Raw genomic sequence first — 12206 nt, forward strand, 5'->3', positions numbered from 1 at the left:
CTACAACACCCACAGTCCCGCGGCCTCGCCGGGCGCGGCGAAAGGCCTGGAAAGGACCTGGCTCCGGCGGTGCCGTCCGGCCGCGGGCCGGGCCCGGCGGTGAGGCTCGGGCCGGAGGCTGCTGCCCGCTGCCGCGGGGCGCGGCGGGCCGGCCCTGCGGTGCCGCCAGCGCGGCTGACGCGGGGCTGCAGCGCGGGCGCCTCGGGCCGGGCCGGGGCCCGCGGCGGGAGGGCGGCCTGAGGCGGGGGCTCGGGGCGTCCTGAGGCGTTGATGTCCTCTCTCTCCTCGGCAGCAGGACATGGCAGCGCTGGGCAGATCCTGTCAGGGCATCCCCGCGGGCCCGGCCGTGGAGTTCCCCCAGGCCGCGGCCGCCGCCCCGGACGCGCAGCCCGGCGCCGCCGGCCACGGCCGCCTGCAGCCCCCCGTAACGATAATGGCCGGGAACGGGAACGACGGGGGCGATGGCGGCGGCTCCTCCGGCCTCTATCTGCAAAGCAGCTTCGACCTGGCCTCCCTGGCTGCGCTCGGCAGCTTCAGCGAGGGCTCGCCCGTGTTCCCGGTGGGCTCCTTCACGGCGGCGCGGCCCCCGCCCCACAGCCAGTAAGTGCCACCGCGCCTCGGAACGGACGTATTTCTCAGCTCTGCTGGCCGGGGGAAACCGGTTTTCTTGTTAAGACGGGTTGTAATTAGCTTCTAGCAGTGTTTCACCTGCGCAGCGTTAGATTTGTATCGCACTCATCTTACGGCCTTGGCGTTTGTTGGTGGGGGATGAAGGAGCCTTCTAAGAGAGAATAAGTCTAGTTAAGTTTACCAACATCTTGAGATCTTTTAAGCTCGTGCACTTTTTTGTTTTTTAACTCATGCTTTCTCATATGTGAGCACAAAAAACTTCAGTTATTCCATAAAATGTGGTTGTTTGGCCATAATTCATTTGATTAAGTCACCACGAGGCAAAGTATTCAGAAACTGAAGTTGGATCACCTGTTGCTGCTTGACCTGTTTGAATTTTAGCAAAAAAATGGTCTTACCCCTTGTGGAAAAAATAAATAATGTGAAGGATGAGAAATTACCGTGGCATTCTGTTTGTATGACTGAGAAGTTACAGCCTCCTTTGACTTCTTTTGGAATACAGTGTTCCCTTCACAGCTGGTGACGTGCTGTGCCTGCTGCTCTTAGCTGAAAGCGAAATTTTAAAAGGGGGGAAAATAATGTTTGAAAATCTCAGTGTCACGGGAGGATATAATTAGAAGCTAAATATTTGTTTTTCTTTTGCAGTGTCTCTGTGCGCTGTGGAAAGAAGCATAAGCTAGAAGAAGAGGCGGAAGGGTAAATTGAATTTGTCCTTTGTAGCCTGAAAAATCTTAATTTGCTTCTTGTTTCCTATAAAGATTTGAGCACATCTCAGCTACAGCGTAGGCAGGAAGAGAACTTGTTCTGAATTGTTTCCATTTGGAACTCTTCCCCCTAATTACACATAAACCCAAATCTCTTTCAGTTACTTAATTAATTGTGTAGCACTGATTTTGTTGCATGGTTACCCACGTTCTAATAGGAGCTACATGGATTTGCTTTCTTTCTGAAGATTGTGTTTCCACAGCACATCATATCTGTTGAAATGCACATGACTTCCTATATTTTTTTTCCAACAGAATGCTGCGTGTCTCTTTTGACAGTTGTAAACTTAATTTTGTTTCCTAGTTGTCCTGTGAGGAAGAAGAGACTGACAGGAGCCAAAACTTGCCCTTTGAATCCCAACACAGAAGAATGGATTCTCTGTGCAGGTCAGCAGGCTGCTGGGGAGGTAGCAAGTCAGTATGGTGGCAGCAGTCCTGAAACTGCCGTGTTAGAAATGCCCTGTGAAGAAATGGATGAGACAATGGGGGAACAGCAATGCGAGGTTGCTCGCAGGAAGCTTCAGGAAATTGAGGACAGGTAAATGCAGGGATTGAGTAGTCTGGCTTTGTTGAGTTTTCTCTTTTTTGGTGGGCATTAAGGGTTAAATCTAGTGCTTAGCAGTGTGGTGACACTTCTGTGAGTCCACGATGAACCTTCTGTTCAAGTGGTTTCTTAGGTTACCTGTAGTTCTGTGAGTCTTGGGGCTGATACTATGATCTGAATTTGAGGGTGCTAGAGCAAGAGATCCTGAATAAATAGCCAGCTTTCACAATCATGATGCAGCACCAGTCTACCATAATGGGTTTTTTGCTCTTTTGTGAGTATCTAGAGATCAAATTGTAACTGGTGTTATCTGGTCAGACTTCACCTCAGCTTTTTTTAATCAATTGCACCTTGTTCTGTGATTAAAACTTTTAAATGCTCAAGAGAGATACGAATTTGTCAGTATAGAGAACAGCATGAACCAGAGAGATCTCTGTGCATGTGCAATATGACTGAGGTTCATCTTGCTGTTAAACACCAGGTGGTTTGGTCCTGGGGTGGCTGTGGGCAGTCTCTTGCAATCATTTGGTAAATGTACTGTGAGTTCTTGCGTTTGAAAGATTTCTGGGAATGTCAAGTGTATCTATCAGCTGCTTGCAGTTCAGTGAGTATTCCGTAGTGTCTAAAATGACCACTGCAGACAGTTGCTAGAAAAGCCAAAAGTTATATCAATTATAAAAGATTTTTTTTTTAGATGATTACTCCATAGATGATGCATGAAGGGAAGCAAGGTACTGTTAGATTATTTTATTTTTGCATTGGTAACTTAGAGTAGTGGTATATGTCTTTGTTATCTGGCTATATATGCATTACAAAATCTGCCTTGGAGCCCTCAGGCAATTGTTCCCCTTCCTTGCCAACTACTCTGCTAAATTTTCTTTCAAAGGTTTACCAAAGCCTAAGGAAATACCTCAAGTTGGTTCTAAGTGCTTGAACTTACTGCACCATTTTTAATCTCTGAGAAATCTGTGCAGTGTTCTTAGGTGTTCAGAGCTGTGTTCAGTAGTCTGTCAGTAATTCTCCAGGTTAAGATATGGGGAATTGAGCAGGCGAAGCTACAGTGTAACTGAGACTCACTCTTGTAGTGGGACTGAACCAAAACCTTTCCCCTGAAGTGAATTTATATTTTTTCTCTTCACGTGTCTCTGCACTGCACACTGCTGGACAATGCAGGGATAACAAAGCTAGCTCAGGTACCAGAAGTGGCAGAGCTGCTCAAGTGGCTCTGTGCTCTGTTCTTAGGGTGTGTTGGCCCAAGAGAGACTCAGATTAACATGGCCCCGCTGCTTCTGGTGCCCAGCCTGGGTCAGACACCTGCACGTACAGGGCAGTGCACGTAGATAATACTGTCATCTGCAGTGGATGTGCCTGTTAACAGTATGCTCAATAGTGTTTATCTCCCTCTTCCCCCTCCATTCCTAGGATAATTGATGAAGATGAGGAAGTTCATGCTGATGGAAATGTTAGCAATCTGCCCACTCTTATCCTGTCAGATACCCTTAAAAAAGGGATGAAGAGGGATTTTGGTGAAGTCCTGACAAAGAAAATAATAGAATCTATGTAAGTTCTGGAGGAAATCATGGTACTATGTAGTTAATGTGCAAATGAAAAGAGAGACCCCGTCTCGTGTTGTGGACGTGTCCTTAATTGCTGCGTGATGCAGCCAGTGTTGTATAACAGACCATTCTTCTGGTCTATGCAGGAAAACCTATCCTAAGGTAAAAGAGAAGTCTAACTGTAGTGGCCATCAAGCTGTCTTTTTTGTATTCCTCATGTGTACAGAATGAAATTTGTTGAATAAACCATTGTATCTTGATTTTTATGTATGTGAGTTTCCAAAAGAAGAAGGTCCTGAAGTGTGACCAGCAGTGGTCATCAAGTTTGGTACAAAAGAAAAGAAAGAAAATATAGGATTAGAGCTAGAAGTAATGGAACTAGTTATGGAAAAGGTAATTTAATAGGGGGTTAAAAAAAAGGTATATGGATTCTAGAATATAGTTCCAGGCTAGTACAAAGGATGAAGATAACTCACTGGCCTTCTGCATTTAATAGTTGTAGTTGAAGAACTTAAATTTAACTGAGACTCGATCCCTTCTAGGAGCCGTCCTTCTATGGAGCTGGTGCTTTGGAAACCACTTCCTGAATTTCTCACAGATAAACTGAAGTCTGTTTCTGTTAAGAACTTGAAGCAACAGACTACAGAAAGTTGTCAAGCTAAGCAGTCAACAGCAAGAGCTGCTTTTGACCCACAGACTGAAACATTCCCTGAATCACAACAGACTGCCATGTCTCCAGATCCATATGCTAGTTTGGGAATGTCTGGGTGTGCAGAAGAAGAAATGGAGTTGTAGATGCCAAATCTTAGACTGGACGTGGTGAGCTTCTGATGTTTTTTGTTGCCTTTTCTTATCCCCTCTTTTCTTTCTGGTTTGATGTGTGAATCTAAAGTTTTATTATTTGTTTTTGTTTTTCCTACTAACAATCATAAGAAGGTGGATTAGCCAGAAAAGTTCAGGAAACTGAAAAACAAAAACAAAAAACCTCCCACAAGATTTCTGTACTCCAGTCTGTGAAATACTCTTTTTACTGAGAAGGTAATGCAGAGAGAGGCCTTTGGAAAAAGGAAGTAGCTTTCCATCTTGCTTAATGGTGAAATATCTTAATTGTCCTTGGTAAACTATAAAATCCAAATACTGAATATAGCTTAAGCCACATCTTCCATTCACTTGCTGAGCCATTAAGACTTTGGTGCACATACTATACTTGGTCAGTTATAGCTTAATTTGAATGACAAAAACATACGGAAAGGAAGAAATACTTTTGAGTCTGGTCACAGATAAAAAAGCATTCCCTATGGAAATACAGCTTTTCACAGCATTGCATCTGTGGCTGGTTTGTAGTTGACATAAACTGAAATGTAGACATTATACATGCCTGCAGTGTGGTTAGGGCTGAGCCTAAGCCTTTTGTGCTGTACAGTGTGAAACCAGCTACTAACCTGCAAGGTATCTGCTAACCTGGGTCATCCTTGGTTCATTGGCTCCTAAATTGTGTTTGTGGGTTTTTTATGTGCCCCTCCTCAAATGATGCGAAGTCTGGAGAAAAGTGTACTGTGATTCTTTGTGTGCATCACATTGGGAGGTCAGTTGAAGAGTGTCACTTTTTATTACATAAATGGCATAATTTAATTGTTTTAAGCCTGGTAAGTAGATCAGGTAACAGCTGATTTTCTGCCATGAAGAGGGTCAGATGCTGATTATCCTTTGTAACCAGGTCCCAAATACTCAGACTGCTGCCACTGGTAGTGAAGTAAAAAAGATGCTTGACTTATTCCTGAGGGAATCTAGACTTAAAATTTAATTTAGAACATATGCCATTAATATAATGTCAGATAGTTTATATAGTTTTATGCCAAAAGAATTTTGTACCCTGCTGAGGTTGTTAAGGAATCCTCAACCAGTTACTGCTTGTACCTTTCCTCAATGCACAACAGTTCCATTAAGCTTGAAACCCTAAGACAAGGCAGAGAATTTCTTCAGTCCTTGAGCTTCCTCAGAGGTATCTTAATTGAGGCTTTTTTGCAATAAATTAATTTCCAGGTAATAGGTTCTGTTCAGAGTCTTAGCATCCCAGTCTGGTTTTGACATCTTGCTAACATAAAGGAGCACAAGTACACAGTAATGCAGCTGTTCGCATAAGAAAATCTACTCATCCTTTGCACAGCTAATTGATAATCTTTGTGATGATGTTTCTTTCTGTTGAATAACCCATAGTTGATAGTTTAAAATCAAGCTTCTCTTTTTGCAGTCATCCTTTCTTTTCTTCTGGCTGACATCAGAAGCCTTGTTCAAAAGATACCCCTATTTGTTAAATCCTATCTTGCTTCTCTTGTTGAAGGTTGTATGAAATTTGCTGTCTCTTGCTAAGCCATTTCAGAGCTTCACTAAAAACACTGTAGTATTTGAATAGCTGGAAACTGGTGTGTAACTTTACCATTCTGGAAGTTTTACTGAATTGGAGAATGTGTGCAACTTTTTCTTGCTATTATGTCTAATATCATTTCAGGATCTGCTATAAATCTCCTGCATGTACTGTGTAAAACTTCTAATTTGTTACTATTTAAGCTGCTGAACATGCTTAAAATCTATAGCCTTTGACATGCTACATTGCTTGAGTATAAAGCAGAGCCATGCAGTTTGGAGAAGGCTATAGCCACTGGAGGTAGAAAATGTGGTGCCTCCAAATAATTACCCATTTTTAAGCTTGCAGGATTATAGTGAAAGTTCAAAGTTGGAGCTTTTTTAGTTGATAGTTCTGAATCCTAAATAAACTGAAAAGAAAGGATAAATAAAAAATTTTATTAAACCATCTCACCATCACTGAAATTGTGACAGGATGTAGGAAACTCAGGAGGGGTCTAGATACACCAAATTGAGCTGCAGGCTTTTTTCCTCTTCAAAATGACAAATTGCATATCAAATTTGCAGGAGAAATTTTTGAGGATGGCTTTTAAGCATCCTTTTGTGCTGTTAAGTTTGTACTAAAGGTTGACTTTCAGAGGTGTATTTTTTTCTCCCATCATTCAGTGCTAATACAGCATCACTGACCCTGTTATTCTGCCATCTGAGACAAGAATATAGTGGTGGACCATTGACAAAGACTATGAGATGGGAAAAAACTGTGTCCAAGAGATGTGCTTTGGAAGGAAACATTTTTTCTCATAACTTGTTTCTGCCTTTGTGATAGGAGAGAACAGAATTGAGTCACTTAAATTGATGGGGCAGGAGAGTGGACTAGAGCAGGCCTCAAGCACCTAGGAGGACTGAGCAAGGTTCTTGCTGTAGCATTCATTTGGAGAGGGTAAGAGAGAACAAGCTACTGGGTGTTTTCAAACTTCTGTATTTGTTTCATTTGTTGTTGGCTTCTTTAAAAGACTAAAAAATGCTGTTTACAAGCAGAATGGCAAACATTATGCAGTATTAGGAAAAACTTTATTTTGAAACATGGAAGATCTGATTCTGGTCTGTCTTCTCTGGGGACCAAATCATCCTTTGTATGTCAGTTTTCAATAAATTTTCTAAAGTATTTTTAGATGGCTGTGATTGATTCTGAATAAGAGTTAGAAGCTTGAGACGCCATGTCCAGTCCTTCCACTGGAAGGTAAGATACTCTTTTAGCCTGTCCATTTGCTTTTTGGACTCAAACCAGTATGTAGCATGTACTAAGGGTCCTCTTGCAGTCATCCCTATTTTCCAACTTGAAAGTAAATCTCAGACTACAGGTTTTTTTTAAATGTAAGTTTCTTATACTGCACAGCTGTTTTTACTGCTACCCAATACTCAGATAGAATGCTTTATTGCAACAAGCTAAGTTACTTGAGTTTTTAACCCAAACCAGTTCTGTCACCTTGAATATTATTGACCAATAGCCTCCTGTCCCATCCCCCATTTCCTTCCCTCCCCACCTTTTTTTTTTTGTTAGTTTAATTCAAGACATGAAATAGCACTTAAAGCAAGAACAGTTGTGTGAACACCTGTAACAGCTCTCTCACTTTCAGTATAAAAATACCAGTTTCTTCTCTGTCACCCCAGTTCAAGTGCTTTTAATACTGTGATGTTGGAACAAATTGATGAGGACAACAGACTCCTACTGTGGCATTTGAAATTAGCTCCTGCAAAGTGTATTTTATGCTTCATGAAATCCTGTGGCAACACAGAACTTGCCCATTTTCCACCCCTTGTCCGTCTCATACTGCTTCACAAACACTAGACACACCACTTGACATGCACCCACCTTCACTCAGACTGAGCATTTTGCCTGGCATCACTTGCCAACAGGAAGATACTACAGTACTTTTATTTGGACATCAAGCTGCTGCCACCTACATTCCTATTCAGGCTACAGATTTTGCTCTAGCAGCTCCGACCGTTGTACAAACCCAGCTACTTTGAACCGAGTTTGCAACAGCAAGTGCTATCAGAAAGAAGCTACTAAACCATCCAGCCACATACACCATAGAAGTGCTGCTGGACTGTGACAGTAAGGTGGCATAAGGAAAAGACACAGAGACCAAATTCACTAAGATTTCTACCACTTCAAATTTTGCCAGGCCCAGATATTCTCCCCACTGAGATCCAAGGCAAAAAAGAGTCAGTGAGCTGCACTGCACTTTAATTGCACCAATACAGTTAAATATTAAATGGAGAAAGCAACTCTACATAGCAAATGGAAAACAAGCATTTACATAGTAAATCTGTAAGATGTACAGACTATTTTGTTTTAACCCAGTTATCTACACACAAATATCCCATTGAAGTTTTTGGTGTTAAAAGGGAAAACAAACATCTTCAGGTCCACGTAGAATGGGTGGGTTACTGAGGAACAAACTTTCCTCCCTCATAAGCCCACACTGACAGGGCAGGAGGGAGGGCAGGATGGGACACCTCAGGCTTTTTTTAGACCAGAAGAAACACACTGGCCCTCACTCCACCTATGAGCATGGATAGAAATGGGCAACACTTTCCTGAATACACTCAATTTTCCCCACCCCAAATGGTCATATGCTGTTATCCTGCCAGGATAGTTATCCAAGGGGCATTACCACTACTGAGTTAGACACTGATCAGTTGGGGAAAGAGTTCATTGGCAAAGCTATCCTCCCAGGCAGGGTCAGTGCCAAGTGGAGAGGACATATCACTGAAGGGTGACAGTGATCCTTCATATCCAGAGTCACTACAGGCATCCAGCAGAGAGCTTGGGGCTGCAAGGCTATGATGAGAGGAAAGCAGGTGAGAGATGCCCAGTTCAGGCATGAAGCTGTCTACAGGTTCCTCCTTCACAGATACTGGGACCTCAAGGGTAGCTTTGTCTTCAGATGCAGAGGGAGATACTTCCTCAATTTTCACTAACATATTGGTTTGGTTGCCTGTTTTAACAGGAATCTCCAGTATTAGGGGCTTTGTGTACACATGGTCAAACCTTATCAGTTCATTAATGGCCTCCAGCTTAGCTGATGGGGACCCCAAAGATGGAGATGGGGAGGTTGGTATGGAATTTGTTTCTCCACAGATCTCTTCCTCCAGCTTTTCCAGGCATGTTGACTCTGAATCAGCACATTTGAGAAACATCTCTGGGTCCAGACTGTCCAGAAAGCCCAACAGGAGATCAGACTGCAGAAAAAAAATACTGTTTTAGAAAGACAGCCTACTACTGTTACATCAAAACATCAACTGCAGCATTTATTAACCTTCATGTGGAAGTTAAAACATGTTAAGGTGAACACAAGTTTTACCCAGACCACCACTAACAGAACAGACAGTTAAGGCAATTACCTTTTTTCAGAAGCATTTTGTCCATTAACTTTTTTATAAGGGAACTGGCAATGCTCATAGAACCTACATGCATTTGCTATTCACAGCCTCTATTAGAAACTCCTTGGGATCTTGGACCCATCAGGTACAAACACCATACTACCCGCTGACTCCAGAGAGCATGTATCTGAACTTGGCTTAAACAGACCTGCACATAACCAAGGTTTGGGGTTTTGTTTAAAACAAAACCACCCTAGAAGGTGAAAGATGCCTGCCCTTGCATTTGTGGAGGTAATTCGTAAACAGCATTGCTAGGTTCCAGCACATCAGAAAATGATCAAGTTTGTTTCAAACAACAGCAAAAGCACAGTATGCTTCTGGTATTTGCACACTTTTACTGTAAGAGCAGAGAAACTGTTTCAGGCAACATCCTCTAAGATTTTATGAAAATTTGCATGAACTCCTGTACTCACCAGAGAGTCCACCACAGCTCTTTTGAGCCACACATATGGCATTCAAAGACTTGGAAAACAAGCCAACTATAGAAAGTCATCTAGTGACTTTACATCAGGAAATTCTGACATGAGTCTTAAATCCAGTGGTTCTGAATTTCATGGCCATTTTGTAGAGGAGTGGATGCTTACCTCCGAGTCTGAAGAGTCACTGCCATCAGAATCCATATGGAAGCTATCAGAAATGGTGACTGCTGGGCCTGCACCTGCTGCAGAGGAACACGTAGTCTGAGTGCTGCGGACTCAGCGGACCCGGTCACCAATCTAATCTCATCCACCTGCGATTCCTTCACAACCTGTGTCAAGGAAAAAACCCAGGCAGTCATCACAAGTGTTTTGACAGTACAGTACATAATCCTCAAGACCATGCTCTTCCTACTAAGGCTTCCAACGTTGTATTCTGCAGTTTGTACAGCAGGAACCTGAAGGTAAGACCACTTCCAAAGCTGCCTCGAACTTCCATCTGGTTAGAGAACGATTCTGTTCACAACTTTTGAACGAGAGCCTGACCCCCTCCACTATACCCTCTGTTCTTCTGAGGCAAGCATTCATGACTAACAGTTACCACTTCATTTCCAGAACATAATGTAGAAGACCAGACAAAATAATCTTAAAATAGCTTGAACTAGTCAGCTTGCTATCTCCCACACTACCAACGGTCCCTGCTTCAGACTGGGTATCTAGCCAGTCTGTGGGAAAGCCTCCGTTTGGAGGACATGAGTGTTTCTGGCACACCAAGTATCCCTCCTCACAGCACAGCTGTTCCAGCCCGAGAGCTGCCCAGGCAGGGGCCGCTCCCCGCCCGGAACCCGGCAGCCTCACCTGGGACTCGCTCTCCTCCGCCTTCAGAGCGTCCAGACCCAGGCGGCAGCGCAGCTCCTGGTTCTCCAGGGCAAGGTTACACGTCTTCTCCCGCAGGAGCTGGTTTTCCAGCAGCAGCTTCTGGTTCTGCAGAGAGCCGTGAGCAGGGAGATGGCGGCGCCGGCCACAGGGCCGCCCCCGCCCGCGGGCCCACCAGCCCCTTACCTCCTCCTCCAGCTCCAGCACCTGCTGCTCCAGCTCCGTCATCCTCGCCTTCTTCCTGTCCCGCGCGCTCTGGGCCGCCACGCGGTTCTTTAGCTTCCTGCGGGGCAGAGCGGCCCTCAGACCCCGCCGCCAGACCCCCCCTCTGCCGCCCGCCTCCCGCGGCCCCCTCACCTGCGCAGGGCCTTCTCCTCCGGGCTCAGGTGCGTCAGCCGCTGCCGCTTGCGAGCCGGCTGCGGGGCCTCCAGGCCCGGGGGGCTGGGGGCGGCTCCTGCCGGTAGCACAACGGAGAGGTGCCGGCTGGCGACGGAGCTCTCGGCCGCTTTGCCGGGGAGGAGGAGCAGCCGGGGGGCCGCGGCACCGGGCAGCGCTGCCATGGCGGCACCGGCGGAGCGGAGCGGAGCGGACGCGCTGCCCGGCGCCTCAGCCTGCGCCCGTGCGGGCTGCCCCGCCCGGCTTTCTACCAGCGTGGCTCTTCCTCATTGGCCGGAAGAGCATGACGTGTGCCAGGGCTGGCTCGTGATTGGCCAGGGCGGGACGCAAGGAGGGAAGCGAGTTGCATCAGACGAGGGGCTTGGGCTGCTGAGGTGTCGCCGGGGGCGGGTCGGCCCCGCTCGGCCCCGCTCGGCCCGCATCGGCCCCGCTCGGCCCCGCTCGGCCCGCATCGGCCCGGGTCGGCCCCGCTCGGCCCGCATCGGCCCCGCTCGGCCCGGGTCGGCCCCGCTCGGCCCCGCTCGGCTCCGCTCGGCTCGGCCCCTGCAGGGTTGCGGGGCTGCCCGGCCCGCTCCCGCTGCTGAGGGGCCCGGGTGGGGCGAGCCGGGCCAGGGGCGGTGCGGGGAGAGCCCCTCGGCCGCCTCCCCCGGGCCAGCTGCCCCCGGCAGTCACGGGCAGAACTGAGGCAACACAGGTGCCGAGAATGGAGCTATAGCAGATGAAAATACACTAAAAGTGGGCTAAAAGGAACAAAACAGCAGAGGTTAGTGGCTGATGAGTGGGCAGAAACGCCTCAGGGCTGTCCCCGGGCCCCGGGGGTGCAGCAGCAGCGCTGGGGCGCGAGGCCCGTGGCCGCGGAGCGCCGGCCTGAGGGGGCTGGGGCGAGAGGAGCGCGGGGCGTGTCGGCAGGAACCTGGGAACACCCTTCGGGGCGTGCAGCAGTTCAGCAGCGTGCAGGCAGCGACAGGCAGGTGCCTGCTGAAGTCTCGACCCTGGCTGGGTGCCCCCAGCTCCCAGGCCTTGCTCCTGGGGCTTGGCCTCCACCTGAGCCGGTACGGAACGTTCAAGCTTTGCCTGCTTACATTTCTTTCTGAAATCCATTCGTACATTGAATTCAATTAGTTAAGATGTTAAACAGTACAGGAAAAACATGAGCTTTAGAAGTTCAAAGGCTCTGGTGTGCTGGTTTGGCATTGCTCCAGCGCTGGAG

The 12206-nt window shown here is 46.8% G+C and overlaps 2 protein-coding genes across 4 annotated transcripts; one reads left to right on the forward strand and one right to left on the reverse strand.

Moving 5' to 3' along the window:
- The first annotated feature begins 25 nt into the window (after nt 1-25).
- On the forward strand, nt 26-7023 carry CCDC117 (coiled-coil domain containing 117). Of its 3 annotated transcripts, none has more exons than XM_051634346.1 (6): nt 30-99; nt 296-600; nt 1276-1326; nt 1699-1932; nt 3361-3498; nt 4037-7023. In XM_051634346.1, the coding sequence occupies exons 2-6, from the start codon at nt 299-301 to the stop codon at nt 4287-4289; spliced, it is 978 nt and encodes a 325-aa protein (XP_051490306.1). In that variant the 5' UTR covers nt 30-99; nt 296-298; the 3' UTR covers nt 4290-7023. The 3 variants fall into 3 exon arrangements, with proteins under 3 accessions (XP_051490307.1, XP_051490306.1, XP_051490308.1); XM_051634348.1 differs by having other exon boundaries at nt 35-99; nt 293-600; XM_051634347.1 differs by lacking the exon at nt 3361-3498 and having other exon boundaries at nt 26-600.
- A 1069-nt stretch (nt 7024-8092) lies between these two features.
- On the reverse strand, nt 8093-11243 carry XBP1 (X-box binding protein 1). The gene is made up of 5 exons (XM_051634349.1): nt 10958-11243; nt 10787-10883; nt 10583-10708; nt 9893-10056; nt 8093-9107 (listed from the first exon to the last, which is right to left on the reverse strand). Exons 1-5 carry the CDS (start codon nt 11158-11160, stop codon nt 8921-8923), a joined length of 777 nt encoding a protein of 258 aa, XP_051490309.1. The 5' UTR covers nt 11161-11243; the 3' UTR covers nt 8093-8920.
- Nucleotides 11244-12206: the final 963 nt, after the last annotated feature.

The sequence above is a fragment of the Apus apus genome, chromosome 16 (assembly GCF_020740795.1).
Source record: "Apus apus isolate bApuApu2 chromosome 16, bApuApu2.pri.cur, whole genome shotgun sequence".
Classification (NCBI taxonomy): Eukaryota; Metazoa; Chordata; class Aves; order Apodiformes; family Apodidae; genus Apus; species Apus apus.

Coding starts and splice junctions, on each gene's coding strand:
- CCDC117 (XM_051634346.1), top strand. CDS start 299: ATGGCAGCGCTGGGCAGATCCTGTCAGGGCATCCCCGCGGGCCCGGCC. Junction 601..1,275: donor CGGCCCCCGCCCCACAGCCA/GTAAGTGCCACC, acceptor TTTCTTTTGCAG/TGTCTCTGTGCGCTGTGGAA. Junction 3,499..4,036: donor AAGAAAATAATAGAATCTAT/GTAAGTTCTGGA, acceptor GATCCCTTCTAG/GAGCCGTCCTTCTATGGAGC.
- XBP1 (XM_051634349.1), bottom strand. CDS start 11,160: ATGGCAGCGCTGCCCGGTGCCGCGGCCCCCCGGCTGCTCCTCCTCCCC. Junction 10,884..10,957: donor GAGGAGAAGGCCCTGCGCAG/GTGAGGGGGCCG, acceptor TCTGCCCCGCAG/GAAGCTAAAGAACCGCGTGG. Junction 9,108..9,892: donor GTGACTCTTCAGACTCGGAG/GTAAGCATCCAC, acceptor TTTTTTCTGCAG/TCTGATCTCCTGTTGGGCTT.